At 40.4% G+C, this 20257-nt stretch overlaps 1 protein-coding gene across 1 annotated transcript in view; it reads left to right on the forward strand.

Annotated features, from left to right (window-relative positions):
* Nucleotides 1-20257, forward strand: part of GLP1R (glucagon like peptide 1 receptor) — a 77678-nt gene that overhangs the window by 41482 nt on the left and 15939 nt on the right. The window contains exons 4-7 of the mRNA XM_056488208.1: nucleotides 5873-5982; nucleotides 8521-8627; nucleotides 12020-12173; nucleotides 13596-13755. Of these exons, the coding sequence (XP_056344183.1) occupies nucleotides 5873-5982; nucleotides 8521-8627; nucleotides 12020-12173; nucleotides 13596-13755 (531 nt within the window). The remainder of the gene's footprint in view (nucleotides 1-5872; nucleotides 5983-8520; nucleotides 8628-12019; nucleotides 12174-13595; nucleotides 13756-20257) is intronic.

Below are 20257 nucleotides of genomic sequence, written 5' to 3' on the forward strand. Positions count from 1 at the left end.
CACTTCCTAATTTTTGAATCTTTAGTGCTGTTGTGCTAATGTAATTTCAAAAGGAATGCTTTTAAATAAGAATTTATATGCAGGCAATATTCCTTGGGTGATGCCAAACAGCATCACCTCCACCTGCAGTGTCTGTGACTTTGTGCTTGTGATGGCAAAGCAGAGGATGCTGGCACTGAGAATTTCTAGGACATGCAGGGTGTCTGTGCAGCCTGCAGCATGGCCTGTGCTTGGTTGGATCTTCCCTTGCACCATGTAAAGGTATTTGTTAGGTCTGCATAAGGTCATGTCAGGTGTCCCTCAAGTTCTGGTGGTTTGGGTGAGAGGTGGGGAAACAGACTCGAACATCCCTATTGTGAATGTTCTTCATCAATAGCTCCTATCTTGGAAGATCCAAGAATCCCTCCAGTCTTTTCCAATTAAAAAAAACCAAACAACAAAACCAAAACACTGCAAGGAAGAAGAGTAACAAGAGGAAAAAGAAAAGTAAATGCATTCACACTTCTACCAAGAGACAGACATGAGCTTGCACCTACCTAACAGCCACTTTTACATAGTGCAAGGGAAGATCCAAGTGAGCAAGTGCAGGCTTGGTTTTTTCTCTTTTATGTTATTACAAAAGCAAAGGAGTTGAGATGGCTAATACATTATGAGGGAAGAGGAATGGTGGGAAAGAATACTAAATAAAGTACCTGTAGTTAAACTGCCTGTTGAGGTAATATAATTTCAGGTGATGTGGTGGTAAGCCCAGCACAAAGGAGCATTTTGATAAATGTGGTTCTTGGACAGTGGTGCAGGCTGGGGCTCTTCCAGCTCCCTGGAGGCTGCAGGATCAGGCTGTTCCCTTATGGCTTTAGCTGCATGCTCCTAGGCATGAATCCTGGATTTAGGATGCCTTTGCAGAAAGCAGCACCAGGGTTGGGGCTGAGTGACACTTAGCAGTAGCTTTTACAGCCAAGAGTGATTCCTTTCAGGAGAGCATTGCCCAAGTCACAGCAAGTGATAGCTGAACAGAGCTGCTGATGGGGGTGCAACCTCCTAAATTCTGATAAGTTGTTGTACCCATTAAAGGGCAGGTTGCTCATTTCAGGAACAAGCCAGTCTGTCTTGAAGGCTGTAGTGATGTTCTCATACTGCAGAGTCCCTGCTTTATGGAGGAAATTGTTACCTTTTCCAAAGCAATTCCCCTGCTGGAAGTAGAGAATGGGTTTTAACAGAGGACGGGTCTGTAATGCTTGACACAGAGCAGGCAGACAAAACTGCAGTCTCTTGTTCTTCTCATTCTCTCGTCTCTCTGCCTGAATAGAATTGATTGGCTAGGACATGCTGTAATTTATTTTTACAATGAATAATGTTCCAGTTTATCCTCAGGGACAGTTGGGTGAGTAATGTCACACTGACCTTGACACCCTGATGTTGTAAAATGCAGATGAAGTTGGCTGTTTCAAATAGAGAAGACGTTTGATTTTTTTCATTTCTAGTAAAAGTTGGGCTAGTAAGGAAAGGTCTGTGTGGTTTTTTTTCCCATAATCTCCATATGTAAAAGTATTCAGCTACTTCTGGGATTTGATTTGATTTACAGGTTCAATAGATAGATGTTATTAACTCCAGTGCTAACTCTCTACCTTTTATCAGCTTACAGAGAATGAGTTTTGGGCATCAGTCCATGTTTTAACATGTAATTCTAATGAGATGTGATTGACACTGTTCAAATAAACTCGTGCCGTTAAGTTGGTGTTCCAGAGATTTTGCAACTTTTTACACTTAAAAGGTAAGTAAGATCAGGTTCCCTATCCACTGGGTGTGGATTTGTTTATTTTCAGAGGATGATAGCCAATTCTAGAATATAGTGGAATGATTTGAAACATTGACTGTATGGTAACAGAAAACAACAGTACAGGAAAAAGGTATTGCAGGATAGCAAGGAGGCAAGAGCCACCCTGAAACTTTAAAAAAATACTGTTCATCTCTCTGGTCTGTTAGAACTGATGCTGGTCTTTGTGTACTCGGTGTTTTGACTGCACTGAAGGTAAGAGAGAGCCTGAGTCACTGCAGAATTCAGGCATGGACAAATGTGAACTGCCTCTGAGTAAACCACCTGCAAGCAAGAAGCTGGAATTGCTCAGCAGCTGCGGGGGAAGCTGCGTGGGTGCCTTCTGTCTGTCATGGCACACAGGCCACCTCTTAGCATGTCACTGTGAGTTTGCCTCAATGTCTATTAATAACTGATTTTCTTTGCAGCAATGGCATCACATGAAAGTTGCAGGAAATGAGGTTCCCAGTGAGCTTTGGACCAGGCCCTCAGCAAAGACAGGATGTGTACATATACTGTCCCTTCATCTCTTTTAGGAGGTTGAAGATCTCTGCCATCTTAAGCTGTGACCACCTGTGCAGAGAGAGTCATAAAACGTATATCTGAAAAAACTGTTGTAAAACATTTTTTTAGCTAGCTTTATTGCAAACCATGTGCTTTCCTCTGAGCAGTAAGAATGGAAAGGCACTTGCAATTCTTGAGTCAAAACCTTCCTCATTAAAGGCTAGTGGATTCCTTGAACTTTGTTGGAACTGCTGTCAGTAAGCAAAGATGGGAATTTTGTATATGAGAAGATCTGAAGTCTCCATAGTTATATTGGTTATTTTGGAGAAATATACCAGAGGAGATTTTCTGGTGTAGAGGCTTTACTCTGTCCCTCATGTCACTGAGGCAAGGCTGGGGAAGAGCACTCAGCTCAGGTGAATCTCTTCTGAGCTATCAGTCCTTAGCAGCCTTTCTTGTGTTTGGGCATGCCTGTGACTGAGCCTGTTGCCCAGAGGAGGAGTAGATGGAGGCTGTTTGCCTTCTGCTTCTGGGGATGGAGAAAGCAGGGATGGCCATGGGCTGATGCAGTTTGGGAGGGTTCTGTTTCAAGGGCAGACCTCACACAGAGCTCAGAGGTGTCTGCACCCCTGGGCTGGGTTTGTCTGGGAGACCCTGCATGGTGCTGGTGTTGGATGGGCCAAGCTGCAGGGCATGAAGGGTCTCCTGTGTGTGGTGTTTATCCATTTCTGAGCCCTTCACAGCTCCACAGAGTGATGCTGGGTGGGTAATGGAGAGTCTGACACATTACTGAAAGCATTCTATTATCACAACAGTGAGACTTTTCACATTTCTGAGAGTAACTAGCTGCCTGCAGTGCATCAGCCCTGTGTTATTTTCATGTCCTGCATTCTGCACTCTCTCACCTCTTTCGTGAGCATTGTCCCATGTACCAACTAGAATCTCAATGGTACCTCAAAGTGGAAGTTTTCTATTTTTTACCATTTTCCATCTCATAAGCATTTTGGCTAATAAATTATTCCATAGACCAAGTGTTTAGGCTTTCACACTGTGATGTGCAGTCTCATCTATTTGGAATTTGTTTGATTTGTTCTTTTATATTTTAAATGCTCTTCCTGGGTACGGATAGCCCAGCTGGTGTTCAGTTGCCTCTGAGTCCTGCACTGATCACCTCTGTTTTTGCCATCACTGAGTCTATGACAACATGCCACAGCTGGCATGTGACTACCTAGAAGTCTGTAAGCACCATCCACTTTGAGCATTTGTGCCTCCTATATGTGCCAGGAATGTTCCTGTCCAGTGTAATAGCATTACATTATTTTTTTTTCTTCATATCTAAATGAATTGCCTTGTCTTTCTGTCTGATAGCAAATTCCATGTTTCTTTTACAGTAAACCTTTCAATTCTCTGATATATGCCAGGCTTCAGGATACACTAGATTTTCCTCTTTATTATTTAAAAAGTGTTATCAATAAAAAGAAAATTAAAGTGTGTCATGATGACTGGGAGAGAAAATAAATATATTGAAGCTAAGCATTTGTCCCAATTAGACCTTGTCACTAAGAAATACTGGCGGGGGGTGGGGAATTCACAAAGAGTTTCAGAAAATGTGAAATAATGATGTGGTTTGGGGTTTTTTCTTGCTAGTTTTTAATTAATTCTCCTTTAGCAGGAAGCGGTTTTTTTCTTTTTTTTTTTTTTCCCCAGGAATATAGTAAAATTACTTGTTTTTTGAGATTATTTCTCATAACTTTGTCTTCTAATACTTGGTTAGAGCTCATCTAATGGCAGTCAGACAAAATTCCTTGGGCTGCTTTTGCACAGGTGTTTTGAATGGCTTATTTCAAGTTGCTGACCACTAATCCTAAGGGGGAGTGGGAGGGGGAATGATGTGTAAGATCCTTAATATATTCATAGAATGGTTGGGAGGGACCTGAAAGAAAACATCATCTAGCTCAGACCACCATGCCCTGGACTGGATGTCTTCCACTAGGCCAGGTTGCTCAAGTCCCATCCATCCTGGTCTTGAACTCTTGCAGGGATCATCCCCAGCCTCTCAGCATAACGTGTTGCAGTGACTCACCACCTTTACAGTAGAGAATTTATTTCTAATAAATAATCTAGGTCTGTTCTCCAGCTTCCTTAGAGCCCCCTTCAGCATCTCTAAGGGTGCTGTAAGGTTTCCCTGGAGCCTTTTCTTTTCCAGGCTGAAACAAAAAAAAGAGTACCTCACAGTCTCCTCTGTGTCCTTTGCAGCCAGGTCTCCCCTATCCTTCCTGAGAGGAACCATGTTTTCCCTAGTCTTTCTTTTATTCCTGGTGTTCCTAAATAAGCATTTTAATTACCCTTGAACAACATCATTGCAATACCCTGACCTAAGGAAGTGGTTGTCACTGGCCATAGATAATGAGAGTAGGTGCAGTTAGTGGCTCTGAATGTGTGTTGCAGATGCTATGCCTAATCTCTCCTTCTGTTTTCATGTGAACAGTTACCCTTAATAGTAAGAAAAAACCTCCACAAGCATAACTTAATTTTTATACCATCTTTATGTTATCTCTTACTGATATATTCAGTATAGCAATTACAAAACCAAATAGGCTGTGCCTACCAGAACCATTATCAGGTATCATTTAGTATACTCATTAAAAATGGCTTATTAGAATATAATTGTCTATATTGTTTTTATTAAAATATTTATTACTTAGAGTACCTATTAGTTGTCTGCTGCTGACAATTATCAAACAGATTACCAGTTGTCAGCTAACATGCAAATAACCTGTTGGGTTGTTGGAATTTCAAATAAGTTTAAAAATTTTCCCATTGAACAGAAATGCCGAATTCTAATGATTCAAGTTTGCAGTAATGAGGGAGCTTTCCCTTTGCAGATTTTCTTTTGGAGGTTCAGTCTGGCATAATTTTATTAGGAGCCATTTCAATGTACTTGCTTTTACAAGATCAAGCAGCTAACTGCTCCAGAAAGGTGTTTCATTTATTGCTAATTTTGTTATTCAAACATGTAGACAGAGGGAATAGAAAGAGCACATAGGTAGTTTAGGAAAAGATTTATGGCTTCATTTTGTAGCACAGATGTTTGTATAAGCATTTACATTTTGGGAAGCTTGTGTTAGTGTACCTGCTCTGAGGTTTCTCTGGGTCTGCATGCTTTCAGAAACTAAAAAGCATATTAAGTCTTTCTGCACCTTCTTTTCCACATAAAATCTGTAGCTAAAACTTAACATTCTTAGAATTTGTATGTTTCAAAATCTAATATTCTAGTGAGCAGGAATTCATGCACGTTGTAGAATCCAAAGATGGCAGCAATTATTTCAGTCTCTTGTTACTGTGGAACGATCAGCAACTGTCCTGGAACGTGTCCTGGTGCCATCTGATACCTTGGCAGGTGCTCCAGGGCCCTGGGGACAAGGAGCAGTGTTGGGGGCAGGCAGGGAGCAGGTGCAGCATTGCCCTGCCACGCTGGAGATGCTGTGTGAGCCTTGCCCTCGGTGCAGCAGGCTCTCCTCCCGCTCACCCTGTGGCTCACTTTGCTCCTGGCAGTGCTGCATGGGCAGGTGTACCGCTTCTGCACCTCGGAGGGGACCTGGCTGCTGAAGGAGAATTCAACCCTGCCCTGGAGGAACCTGTCTGAGTGTGAGCCCTCTGACCAGGTAAGAGCTTTTCCCATTTCCCCCCTCCCCTTGCTGCTGTTGTTAAGGACGAAGCAGAAGAGAGGAAGAAAATAGTTGTTGATGCCCACGCGGTTTTGTCCTGTCAAAGTAATCTTGACTGACTCACCTCAGTGAGCCTAATGGAGAGGGACATCAAGTCTCTTCCTCAACAGAGGGAACATGGAGAGTAGATGAGAGCACGTTTACATGTACGTGAGAGCCAGGAGAAGTGGCTTAGGTCATCCCAGCTGTGGTGCAGTGCAAGGAGCTCAACTGCAGGAGTGACCTGCTGTTATTGCTTTGCCTTTTTCCATTGTCACGTCATTGTAATAGGGACCATTTGCTCTGTCTTGTTAGCAGCTATTAAGGTGATTAAGATGAACTGAACTGAAGGATATTTGCTTTTCCACCTTTGGGCATGGGGCAGTGCCTTCCTTTTTTTTTTTGTTTAAGGTTTGTGGTTTTTTTGTCTTTATGCCTTCATTTTCTGTGGGCGATGGAATTAGGCTTGTCAGTGTTATTTTCTTGCCCTCCTGCTTTTTACTCTGCAGGGAGCTGAGATGCCTGGCACTAAATGAAGGAGAGCAGAGGGATTTTCAGAGGATTTTTGACAGCCATTGGCGTCAGCCAGTGCACTGTGTGCGTTCCCATGACACGTGATACCACTACTACTGTGAGCCTCCAAGGGTGATGCTTTTCCTCACAGAAATTGAGTGCACACTCTCTGTCCTGGGGTACTGGGAACCAGTGCATTACCTAGTCAAAACAGTTTAAGTTTATCAAACTCCCAAGAGCTGCAGGATATATGCCCTCTGTAGTTTCCATTGCTCAGTGCCTCATTCTTCAGAAGAAATAAATAGACTAGGAGGAGCTGGAAAAAGAGTTTCTGTTTTCCAAATGTGTGAATTTTAACCTTTTCCTTTGACTTGCAGCCTTATTCCTTGTCCCTTTTGTGGTCTGTGCTATGCTACCAAAGCACATTGTCTTAATGCTAAGTGTAAGCCTGGTTGTTTGATTTTTCCTTGTTAGCCATTATGATTTCTTCCAGAGCGGTGTTGGGACATGCCAGTGAATGAGATACCTAATGTTAACAGTTGTTCATTTGGCACCTGCCTCCAATTTTTCATGAACTGATCTGGAATCTGAAACCTTTGTACGTGGTGTCACTCCCTGAAATGTGAACAGCCATGTTTGGTTTTCCAGCTAATGTATATAGAGCCCCATAGTAATTTTGTTTTATACATCTGGCATGTGGGAAAAAAGTTGTTTTTATAAGTTTGTCATGTGTTGTATTACAAATAAATAATACATACAAATACATTACAAATAAATAAAACAAATTCCAAAGTGTTAGTGAACCTTCATAAATTTAGGTGTACAATGTCATCTTCATCTGTGTACATGTTTTAATTGTCAGGTTTCAGCTGTTTGCTTAAGCTTTGGTATTGAAGAGATTTTCCTTTTCACAAGGCAGCTTTTGTAGCATTCCCTTTAAAGTATTAAGCTAGCAAATCTGAGGTACAGCCTGTATGTTCACCTTAAATCCTTCTGGCTGTGCAAAGTGCATCTGAATAACTGTGCCTAATTTTTTGAAGTACAGGAAATGGATTCCTTTGTACAGCACAGGTCTCAGGAGTCAGTTGCAGATTTAGCAGCTGGAAGAAGGGAAATAAAATCCCTGAGTCTATTTAGATAAAGATTCGTGCTTAGAGATGAACAGAAGCAGTGAATATGAATGTGCCTTGAAGGCTGAGCAATAAGACTGTTTTAAAATTCAGAGCTGCCTGTACTTTTTCAAGTAATTCTCTTCTCTATAAGGATTTTGGCCAGAGTTTTCAAGCGAGGATCTCAATAATCATGTTTTCAGTGAATCTGAAGAGAGCCCTCACTGCTCTGGTCTGCAGCAGGTTGCTCCCTGTCAAACAGTGCAGCAACACCCAGGTCAGGAGATGCTGTTGGGCTGTGGTTTGTTACCAGGACCTTGCATAGCTGAGGCAGAAGACAGATTATTTGGGGGCAGAAAAGGGTTTGGCTGTGTGAATGCAAGGCATGCTTTGCCTCCAAATCATCAAACAGGACCTGGATTGTTGCACTTTGAAGTGTAGATGAGGACCCCCCATTATCACAATAAGGAGATTTGCTTGAAGTGCTCAAGTCACTTTTACTGAAGGTCTGAGTTGTGTCTGTGCTTCCTGCCATCAGTTTTAAGACTTGCTTGTGTGGTAATTCATGTCTTTCCAACTTTTTTATGAAATAATGTCACATTATCTATTTTTCTAGCCAGGCTGCAAAACCCAACTATTTGAGCAAACACCTGGGAGCAGCTGAGGAATTAAGATTAAATTTTTATTTCTTTAGAGCATATGGAAAGTGGAAGACTGATTTGACATGTGCATTTAAACTTGAAAGTAGGAGAATGATTTCTGGTTATCATTAAGAAAGTTATAAAGTAGCTGGGAGAAAAGAACTGAAGGCCATGAGCTCTCTCTTTTCCCCCTCCACCTTTTTGTTTTTCTTTTCTTCTTTGTATGCTCTCAGGATGCACCAGAAGAACAGCTCCTGAATTTGTCCATCATATACACCATTGGATATGCTCTTTCCTTCTCTGCCCTTGTAATAGCAACTGCCATTCTTCTTGGATTCAGGTAACTGGAGAAGTTTTGAAGACAGTGGACTAAAGGTTTTATGTTTTTCTATATGACAGTATCAGACTTGGACAGAAACATTTGATAATTTTTTTCCCTCCTTCCATCACCTCATTATTTCTCTATCTTTTGTCACTTCTGTATTCCTTCCTAAAATAATTCCTTCTTTGTGCAAGCAAAATTGCCAAATTTTTGCAGTTACCCCTGTGGAACAGGTACTTTTAATTAATTGGAATATTTTGTTAGGCAATTTTTTTATTTCCATGAAATTTCCACTGAAAGAGGTGGTAAAACAGAGAGATGCAAATGTTCCTTCATGGTCTCTCCTTGCAGATGAGGCACAAGTCTGAGATGGGCAAGGATATTTAGGAGAAAAATTTTCACCTTGCTTTGCTTGGAATTACCCAGAGCATAAATCTCTGACCTTTATCCCAGCCCTTACATGCAAGATGTGCAGAAATGGATTTTTGATAATTTTTTTTTTTTTTTTGGAGGACTTTCAGAAATTCTTATTTCTTTTGCAATATGAAGAGAGTCTAATTTGAAACTTGAAAATAAAATAAAAAAGTGAAATAAATTGCTGTCAGTGTGCCATAGTGACATACTGAGTTCATCTAGGTTGATGCCTACAAATTCAACAGAGCATAGAAAAATTTAAGCACTCTTGGTTGCACAAAGCACCGTGTGTGTTTGGTTAAAAAAATAAATAAAAGACAAAACCCCCCACCAGGCCAAAACACAACTTCAGCTTCTAATAGCAATCTTTTTTTTCTCCCCTCTGTAAATGTGAGAGATGTTCTGATTCCAGCCAGGCTTTACTTCAGTTTGGGGGTGCTGAGCACAGGAGACTGTTACTTAGAAAAGACAAAAATGAGATTCTGTTCTGTTTGGGAAGGAAGTCCCTCTGCCAGGAAGCTGATCCCTACAGCCAGGTCCCATTCCCTCTTATGTCCTGAAGAGACTGCTTCCTAAAAAAGTATAATGTTCCATGTCCTGGTGCTCTTATTTGAAATCAAGTCAGGAAACTTCAGTGCTCGGATCCTTAAGGAACTTCCTTCCCTGAGTGAGGAATTATCATTGCCAGTTATTGGTAATTTGCCTTGGTGTCTCCGCTCTACTTTTAGCAAGACATCCCTTTCCTTTTTTCCCTTCCCTTATGTATTTAAAAAGGTCAGTCATGTCTTTTAACTTCTAATTTCCAAAACTGAAATGATGCAAGCCTTCTCATGTTGAACCATACTTTTTTAGCAATGTTCTCCTTCCAGTGGAGAAGCATAGGTGGACAATATCAAGGAAGTTTTAAAACGACTGCAGAAATCCAGAGATACTCACCCTCTGTGAATGCCATGTGATAATTATGATTTGTATGTGTTGTACCTGTGCAGCTTTGAGACCTTTCTGAAAAAGCACCAGATGGTCTTGAAGTCTCTAAATGTCTCCCAGGATAACTGTTTTCTCTTCACTTCACCTATCAATGACACTTCTTGAATAATCTTAGCAGCCCAAATGTAAAGGTCACAGAGCACAACCATGTACTTTATGAAGGAAAGAAGAAATTATGTTTTTTGTCAGGGAACAAAGATAAAGTTTGTCACCAAGGACTGGTAGCAGAGAGGGAATTTTGATGCCCTCACTTTTGTAGGGTGATGCTTTAGCATTTTTCCCTTCCTCTATGAAGCAGGACTGGAGAAGTGTACACAAGTGTGTGCTTCTCATTTTGAAAGTGAGGATCCAGGAACATCAGAGGTACCAAGAGTCTTGTTAAAACTATGCTATCAATCAATTTTGTGTTCTCCTGTCTAGGTTTAGCAGGAGACAACTTGGTCCTGGATCTCATGAGATAAGGGACTTACCCCTATGTAATTTTCAGTTTCTGGATTCTGACTGGAATCTCTGCTCACATCCCCAGAGCAGCTCAGCCTCAACAAATGGGGATCAAAATCAAATTCAATGACTTGCAAATACCTCTTGGAGTTCTTGGACTTTGTAATTTGTACAAGATTTTATATTTGTCCTTAAAGGTGATACAGCAGAGGAAACAGTATCTCTCTAGAGTCCTATTTTGTGTCCTCCCAAAAAAATGGAAGGAAAGTCTGTAATTTCAGTGGTGGAAGCTGAATTAGGCCCACAGCCTCATGACTGAAACAATTTGAATAACTTGCATTGCCTGTGGCAAAAATAATCAGTAACTACTTGCGACCTCTTTTCTTCAATTGCCTAATTTACATAACTAGTTCAATCAGATCGAAATGTGTAGCAGTTCTGAAGGGTAGCAACAAACAAATATTGAGTTTAAGGAACATAAATATTAATAATAGGTAAGTTTTGAAATTAGTTGTGATTTAAAAGTGATACAGAAAATTCTATCTGACCTATGGCAAACAAGTTGTTCTTCAATGCAAACCTCTAACTTTCAGTCCAAGTCAATTTTTCTACCACATTTTATAGAGGTGTAAAAACCAGACATTTAAAGTATAAGTTTGGTTTATACTGCAAAAGTTTTGCTGGAATAATTGCTCATTACCATATGCTACATCTGTCTCTTGGCATCTTAAAAATCATACCCAGTGTAACTTCCTTTGAGGTAAAGTGTGAACCCTTTCAGAGCTGGGAGAGAAATGTTTGTGAATAAGGCTGGTAAAATATTGGCAGTACTCTGCAATTGGATGACATTTACATGACTGCAGTTTCTTTTGCTATCCCTTAACATGCTTTTTTTTTGACAAGTAGCAATTTTATTGTCTTTGCAGCTGGCTGCTGAAATTCAAGAGGATTTTTCCTTTTTTTTTTTTTTTTTTTTTGTTTTCAATTCTGAATGCAGAGGTGAAAAATCTGTTCCTTTTACTTCTACAGAAAGTATTTACAATTCTCCCAGAAGGCAATTTGAATACAGACTTTTCTCTTGTTGTCAAAGGGTGATTTGCAGGTGGATGTTTTTTCATTGTGGGTTTGAGCACAGCCAGAGCTGCTCTGCACACCAGTCCTGAGCTTTGCCAAGGTAAACTTGAGCAGTGACACTGGGGTCAATTCAAAGCAATTAGCTTCAGCATTATGTGGAACTTGACTTTTATAGTCCTTTCAGATAAGGCTGCTGAAAATGACTTTAATTTTACACTTTTTAAGTTTTTGAAATTATTTTTTTTCTTAACGCACCTATCTTCTTCCTTTCCCCAAATATTGGCTCTGAGGGCTGAAGTTTTGAATGTGTTTACCTTGATAGTATTTTCTTCCCAAAGACAGTGTGAAATCCCTACAGCCATTCTCAAGTTATGGGATTTCCTCTGGTGTCTCCTGATTTCTTACAGGGCTCATTGTTCCCTCTCTCAGTCCTGTGTCTGATGTTGCACCTTTTATGTAGGTAGTGGATTGTGACAATATTTGTCTTTTTACAGACATCTGCATTGCACAAGGAATTACATTCACCTGAACCTCTTCACCTCTTTTATCCTCCGGGCTATATCTGTTTTCATTAAAGACTCGGTGGTGAAGTGGATGTACAGCACAGCCACACAGGAGTACCAGTGGGAAGGACTTATAGCCTTCCAGGTAAGGGCAGGCACTGTGGCTGTTCTTAGGATATGGGAGTCATCACTGTGGTGTGTCTGCATGACAGCAGGTAATTTAATTCTTTAGTTTATGGCATGTTTCTCTACCTGTGGGAAGTTTACCCCCACTAGACAGAGGAACTAGAAGCTGATCTTTTTGCATACATGCATATATGTACATACACCAATGCCCATATCTTCTCTCTATGCTGCAGTTTTATTTCTTTCTAGCAGTGACAAGAGGACATTTATTTTCCTAAGCCAGCACTTTTGTGATAGAACTGTCTGTCTAGTCAGTTGCTTGTCCACCAGCTAAGTTGGTTGCCGTTGGTCATCTCTATATAAGCTCTTGATGACAGGAAAAAAAGGAAACAACTGATTAAAATGCAAATTTGAAAGCAGTTAGAAAAGCTTTGGAGGAATAGGCTAATTAAATACTTCTAATTGATGAGAGAGGATATATAACTCTTTTATAAATAGTGATGAAAGCGTGCCCTTCCCCATTTGGATTTGGAATGCAAAATGTACTTGAAACCTCAAAGAAAGGTAGCTTTATTATCTGTATAGCTCTTGTGACTCTAAAACATGGGTCCAGCATTAGCTGCTGCAATTGGAGTGTTAAAGGCAAACTCTCCTGATGCATCCTTAGTGCCCATCTTTTTCTGACACTGCCTAAGGCAGAAGTGCTAAAATGACTTAGTGAATCTCATACGATGGTTGATTTTTTTTCTCATCTGCAATTTGTCAGTTGTCAGAAAATAACATTGTAAAACACATCTTAAATGGTTTGGAAATGTTCGTATTGGATTGTCAGTCATTTCCTCTTTCCATAAAGCGTAGACTTTGTGATTTTACACACGGTTTATTCAACAGTGATTTCATCAGGTCTGATGGATATATTAATTAGATGATCAGGTTTCTTACGTATCTAAAACCCTACTGATCATCTCTGTAATTTACCAGCTATGAAAGAACTTGCACTTAAATTTGCACTGGGCAACATTGCTATTCTCTGAAAATATCCTTTGCTTTGCCAAATAGTCAACCTTACGGCATCTACTCTTTTATTTTTAATAGAGAAATTCTCAACTGCAATATGAAAGTGAAAGATTTACTGACTGTGGTTGATATAGTACCTTTCACTTGTTCTTTTCATCTTTATTCATGCTTTTCAAAATCAAGTCCATTGCTTATTGAGGGGAAAATACAGAACGTACTTTTTTTTTTTAGTAATATTGTTTAAAGCATCTGTCTGCTGTGCATAGCACCTATTACTGGCTTCTGTCCATTCAGCAATGAAATATGTGATGATTTTAGCAAGCTCTTTTTTTGAGGAGCAAAGAGAAGCCAGTCTTTTGTGTTGGTATCCTTTGATTCTCAGTTCCAGTTGTGTTACTTTGGGCTGTGCTCTTTTCTGTCACAGGAATCACTCAGCTGCCGATTGGTCTTTGTGATGATGCAGTATTGTGTGGCTGCAAACTACTACTGGCTGCTGGTGGAAGGCATGTACCTGTACACCCTGCTGGTACTTTCCGTCTTCTCCGAGCAGAGGATTTTCCGCCTTTATCTCTGCATTGGCTGGGGTGAGTTGGTTTTTCTGTTTGTCCTTCAGTTTGTGGCTGCACTGGCAGAGGGTATAACAGGAAAACTTCTGTCCTAGTGCTTCCCAGTTCAAGTCCAGCACTCTGCATTCCCTTTTTGTTCCCAATCCCTTCCCCTGTTTGGGCTGGAGGGTGTGGTCACAGCTCCTGGGTGCTCATGGCACACAGGCTGTGGGACACCACAGAAACTCACCAAACCTGTGGCAAACTACTTTTCCTGCTTCCCAGGACAAATCATTGTATGGGTGTTCCAGCTGGGTGTGGACTTTTCTAGACTGCCCTGCTTCATCTCCTGAAAGTTTCCCATTGCATTTAAAGACAAGCTAACTATTTGTGGTGCAAAACAGTGATGATGCTTTGCATCTGGGCAAAGACAGCAGTAGGGAAATGGTGACAGCATGAGAGGGGGATGCAAAGGGACTGCTGAACAAGGGGCTGCTAGCAGGGAGGTGTCAGGTTGTTGGCTTAGTGGGCAGAGCAGGTCAAAAAGGGATTGTCTGGGAAAAAAAGGGTCAAGGGTGCATGTGCCATGGGCATGGATGTGCTTGAAATGAGGATTGTGATGCCTTGAAATCAGCTGGTTGAGCAAGGGTCACCTTCTGTAGAAAGGCTAAAGCTTTGATTCTTTCAGTGTGTAGTTCACCTGAAAATACATTACAGTTTGGGATTAATCCTATTTTTGGTGTGATCTTGCATGTACTTTTATTGCATTCTCTCCCTTCTCTACCCTGCCCTTTTGGTGGAATCAGGCCACTTCTGGAAAGATGAAAGTAAATCCAAGTAAATACTATGAGTGCTTTCACAAATGCCAGTTTGAACATTTAAATTGCTTTGAGTCTCCTCCTCTCTCTATGGATTTCAATTGTGAATATTTTAGCAAATTAGTTAACTGGGAAAATGCACGTAAATGTCATATTATTGTGAGTTACCTAATACTACAAAAAAGTGATATATAAGGAGAAAAGGTTTTCTGCCATATTGGCAGGAATAAATAATTAAATGCAAATAGTAGCAGTTTCCTGCTGGAGAGTTTTATTTCAAGTTCTCTGTCTTCCATATTCTTTCATGACAGGCATACAGCGAAAGCAGCACCATTTTGTTTAACGTTTGAACTATATATTTTAATTAGATCCTCAATTTAATTTTAAAAAAAGAGAGAGGGGGAGTTACCCTAAGCACTGACTGAGGTCATGAAAGGAAATGGAAAAGAAATTAGAACAAAATTATATCTAGTCAAATCCTGAGGGGATTGTGTTGTTTTATAAGAAAAAGGTTGCTTTTTGTCCAAATCACTTCTCTTTAGAGTTCTGCAAATGCAGAAGGCAGGAACAGTTGATGTTATTTTGGCTTTGTTCTTCCTTTACAAAGGTGGTTTTGCTATTGTATATTGAATTTTTAGATGAGTTTGTGAAAATGAGCAGCAATGCAAGAACTTGGCACTAGATACATGGGTATCATCCAAGCTTCCTAGAAAAGCTCTCTGTGCCATTCAATTGTTATTTGTACAGTTTCTTGCTCTTCCATATGTGTCTGCATGTGCAAATCTTGCCAATGATTCTCCACCTTCAAATGCAGAAGCATCTGCTATTGCAGCACTCCCAGGTTAGTTATACCAGATAAGTTTCATCTCTAACCAGTGGAAAGATACAAAGATTTTTCCTTTTCTTTCTGCTTTATTGGTGATTCCATTTTTTGGGTGCTCAAGTCCCTCACCAGGTGACTTTCTGCTGTATGCAATGCTCAGAAGATTTTTATTTCATTTTATTTTTGAGCTGTGTGATAGCTTCAGTGTAATGCTGAAGCTTCAAAGAGAGACAGTAAGTTCCTGTTTGAACTGGTATCCTGCTCCTTGAAATAGTTAATCAACTGTAAAAGTAAAGCTGGAACAAAAAATAAATATTTATTTGATTGCCAGAGCTAATTTGATATTCTGACCCTTTGTTCCATTAAAGAATTGTCTTCTTACATGATAATATTTTAACTTGTTCATTTGTCATCTTTAGATGAATATTTATGTGTAAAAATTTCATGTTTGTATTGTTCAAAAACATAGTCACTTCATGTTGTTATTTCTTGCAATTACAACTGAAGATTGTGATCACTCAGACATGTTGGAGTCTGCTCTCCTGAAGCCCAGGGTACTGATCTTGATGTGCACCCTCCTCACTGCCCTGAGGTCCTTGAATTCAACATTTCATGGTCACTGCAGCCAAGGCTGCCCTTGAACTTCACCTTCCCCACCAGCTTCTCCTTGCTGGTGAGAGCAGGGTCCAGCATGGCACCCCTCCTCATTGGCTTCTCTGCCACTTGGAGAAGGAATTTATCATCAGTGTGATCCAGGAAACCCCTGGATTGATTATGCTCTGCTGTGCTATCCCTCCAGCAGATATCTGAGTGGTTGAAGTCCCCAGGGGGACCAGGGTTTGTGACTGCAAGGATGCTCCTGTCTGTCTACAGAAGGGCTTCCTGGTCAGGCAGCCTGCAGCAGACTGCCCTGTAATGTCACTTGTCCCTGTCCTCCCTTTAATCCTGACCCATAAACTCCTAGTCAGCTCCTCATCCATCCCCAGGTGGAACTCTATCCACTCCAGCTGACACCCCCTCCTGCTCTCCCTGCCTGGGCTTCCTGAAGAGCCTGTGGCATGCTGTTCCAACACTCCAGTGAGAAGCCATCCCACCATGTCTCTGTGATGCCAGTGAAATCATAGCCCTGCAGGTACAGGCACTGGCATCCTGATGGTAGGAGTGGGATGGATTAAGGATCCCATTCCCTAGTAGCTTTAGTTTAAAGCCCCCTTCCCAGGCTTGGCAAGCCTATAGCTTGTCAGATTCAGCCCACAGTTGTTCCAAGATATTTCAAATATTTATTTGTTATATGATAATATAAAGTCAGTTATTAGACAGTAGTCCATTTATTATCAGTTCATATTACTAATTATCTTTACTGTTGAAATGTTTATAAAGGGAAAAGTCTGTCTTGCATTATTGTACTTTACAAAACCTAGAAAAGTCAAAATCTCAATAGAGCTATGAAAACTAATGTTGTTTCATAAATTTGGGTAATTTATATTAATATCATATATATTGATAGGATTCTATAAACCTCCTCTATTATGTGAGGTAACTGCATTCCTAATGGGCACTTGCAGAGATTTCATGGCATACTAGGCTTTGAGATGGCAGTGTTAAATTTTTCCTATTTCATTTAATGTGGAATATGTCTTGCTCATGTCTTCTATTTCTTTGTCAAAGCAGACTTTCATACATTTATGTCAACTTTAAGTTCCACATATCTTACAGCAAAAACAATTGTATATTCCATTTTGAATGCTGATGGAGAAAAAGAAAGGCAGAAACACGTAGCAGCATCAAAAGCCCAACAATTTTAATAGGTTAATGGAAGAGCAGGTGGGTGAGAGGTTTCCTTCACTCTGGGGGTCAGCCCAACAGCAGCTACAACAGCTGTTGATTCACATAGTCATTTGCACCTGCAGAAAAGAAAATCTCTTGCTGTGCACTGCTGGTACCTGGTGCTTCCTTGAGAAATCCTTGCCCATGGATCTCAGTTTCTAGAGAGAAGAAAAAAACATTTATGAGAAAGGGGTGAAAAAAAACCCCAACCTAACTACAGAGATCAAGATCATTACTTTTTTATTTTATTTGTTTCTCAGTATGTGCAGACTGGTCTGAATCAGTGTCCAGGACACCAACCCAGTGTTCATCATGTCTGAGCCCAAGGCAGGAGCTGCTGAGCTTGATACTGATTTTCAGCTATCAGTACTGTACTGACTAGTCTCTGGAGAAGAGCAGTTTATACTGTAAAGCTGCTGTATCAGCAGATTTTACTGGAAAAGGGACCTGTTCACATTTAAGAGTAGAGAGGAAGGAGGAATGGAGAAATAACAGAAACATCCCACAGTGACTCGAGCGACATGCAGAAAGGAGACCATTTTCAGCACTAAAGGCTGAGAAGAAAATGTTAATAAACAGCTAAATATTCTCTGAGCTTCTGTGGTAATTTTACACCCAGTTGCACTTGCAGCAGGAAAATCACCATAAAAAATAAATAATCTGCTCCCTTCCAAGCCTTGGCAATCCAGACTTGCTCTAAGGAAGAATACTTTGAGGAATGAAGCTATTAAAAGCAGGAAGCCTGGCTGGGGGTATCAAAATCTACATCCTGATTGCAAGGAAGATCTGACTGGAACAGAGCCAGTAAGAAACCTTCCTTCAGAAGCCCAGTGTGAACTCACTGTAGCAACAGGATGCATTCATTGCACTGACAACTTCTATTTTCAAATGGAAATTCTGCTTCAGACAATGATGTAAAAATAGATTTTGTGTCCAGACTGATCTTGGTAAGAAATGCATGTCAGGAGTTCCTCTTAATCCTCTTCACTCTGTCTTCTAAATTACTCCTTCATCTTTTTCTCTTTTTAGGAAAAAAAATGTTTCATCTTTTCTTCTCACATCATCAGTGCTTTTACTCTTTTTGCATGTAGTCATATTTATTTATAATTTTTCAGTTCCTCATGACATCAGTCTTGCATTCCTTCATCAATCAGTTGTTCAAGTCAGAGCATCTTGGATACTTTATAAGAAAAAGAATGGACTTGTTCTGACAACAGTAGTGTCCTTATGTGCTTGATTTTCTGTCAAATTGAACTTACCACCTGTGGAAACAAGGGATGTCAGGTTATGGCTAAAATACTGAAAACAGCCCTAAAATGCTGTGTTCATAATATGTCTTTAAGGGTTTCAGCAGGATGGCAGTGCTCTGATCCTTTAGAGGCAAATCTACTTCAGGAGCAATCTCTAATCAGCACATGAGGGTGAGGGGAGCCTCTCCTGGTCCTCATATGTCTTTCTGAAATAGCCTCCATGTAAAGTGAGGCAATACAATACAAAGCTACAAATAGGGTGTCTGTAAGAATAGAAGCTTGCTTGCACTGGTGATAGGGGAAAGATGATGGCATGGAAAAGCACCACCTGGTGACACCTCTCTTGGTAATGGGGACACTCTGGGTTCCAGAACAAACCCCAACTTTTCTGTTCTGTTGCCAAAATATCTCAGACCTGTTAAATGAAGAGACTGATTTTGCATGCTGCTATCAGGACATGGTAACTTCCATTAGCAGCTGCAGGAATTTCCTGCCCTCTCATTAGGGATTGTGGAGCATTCTGAAAATCAACCTGTGCAGATTTTCTCAACATTTTGTTCTTTTACCTACCCCATCTTTTTGTCATTCTGAAAAATGATAGTTTTTCCAACTTTTTTTTTTTCTTACTATGCAGACACCTGGCCAGGTGTAGAATATATAAATTAGAGTGAAACTAAGTAGGTTGTGCTGCTTATTTATGTAGTGGGATGTTAAGATGTTGATTGACAGTTCCATTACTTTTTCATCATCCATAATATATATTATTATTATTATTGCAGCCTGTAATTCAGATGCCCAGTCATTTGAAGTTGAACTTTATTAGCTGAACTGTCAGCAGGCTTATTTTCTAGTACACTTGACAGATTTCATAATCACCATGTAGTGTTCAAAGATTTTGGGTCAGCCATCAGCCTGCAAAAATTAACATCACAGAGTTTATCATGATGAAGCTGTTGCAGTTTCTGGCATCTTCAGCAGTGATGCCCTACAGAAGAAAAAGTGGACATTACCATTTCCAGAATTCAGAGACATTTTCCTGGTTGGTTAATCTCAGAAAAGATTCATCTCAGAGCTTTCTTTGTGACAAAACAGCAAAACCAGAAAGAATTCAGCCAACACCTTGAATAAATGCCTCCTGCAAATGAGTGCAGTTTTTTTCTTGGCTATCTGATATATTTTGAATAGCAGCAGCAGGAGAAATTCATCAAAAATGTTATGTTGGAAGCCCAGGAGTGGAATACACCACTGATGCTGTTAATGAAACATAGTCATCTGTGGTGTTTATTCAATGACTTGTATTCAGTTTGCTTCCACTGCCTGCTCAAATCAGACAAAATTCTATTGACTGAAGTAACCAGAATAATACATGGTTTTTTGCTAGTTAATGCAGGCTAATTAGGTATCAAGATGGTAAATTAGTCTTTGGAGAGTCTCAGTGATCCTTGCAAACTGCAGCTCTTGCAGACATGCTTCAGATTTGCTCTTTTGCTGTGATGAAGTGACTTCTACAGGCTAGAAGTGAATTAGGGAGTGTTCTTGGGGCAGTCTCCTCTTTAGATATTCACTAGGGCTTTGGAAACAGCATGTATTCCCATCTGCTGAAACCGTGTCCCAGAGAGTTTCCAGAGCCATCCATTTCTCAGGACAAGGCTTTGTGAATTTGGTAGATGTCAGGTAGATCCATGCAGTAAGGTTTGAACATCAGTGCAAATTCTTGTGTGTGTTGCACTGTTAAGTCTTGATGTCTCAGACTAAAATGTGCATTGCCAGCAAAGAAAATGGTGTGACTGATGGTGCTGCAATTCCAAGACACCAGTGGGAGT

The sequence above is a fragment of the Oenanthe melanoleuca genome, chromosome 3 (genome assembly GCF_029582105.1).
Source record: "Oenanthe melanoleuca isolate GR-GAL-2019-014 chromosome 3, OMel1.0, whole genome shotgun sequence".
NCBI lineage: Eukaryota > Metazoa > Chordata > Aves > Passeriformes > Muscicapidae > Oenanthe > Oenanthe melanoleuca.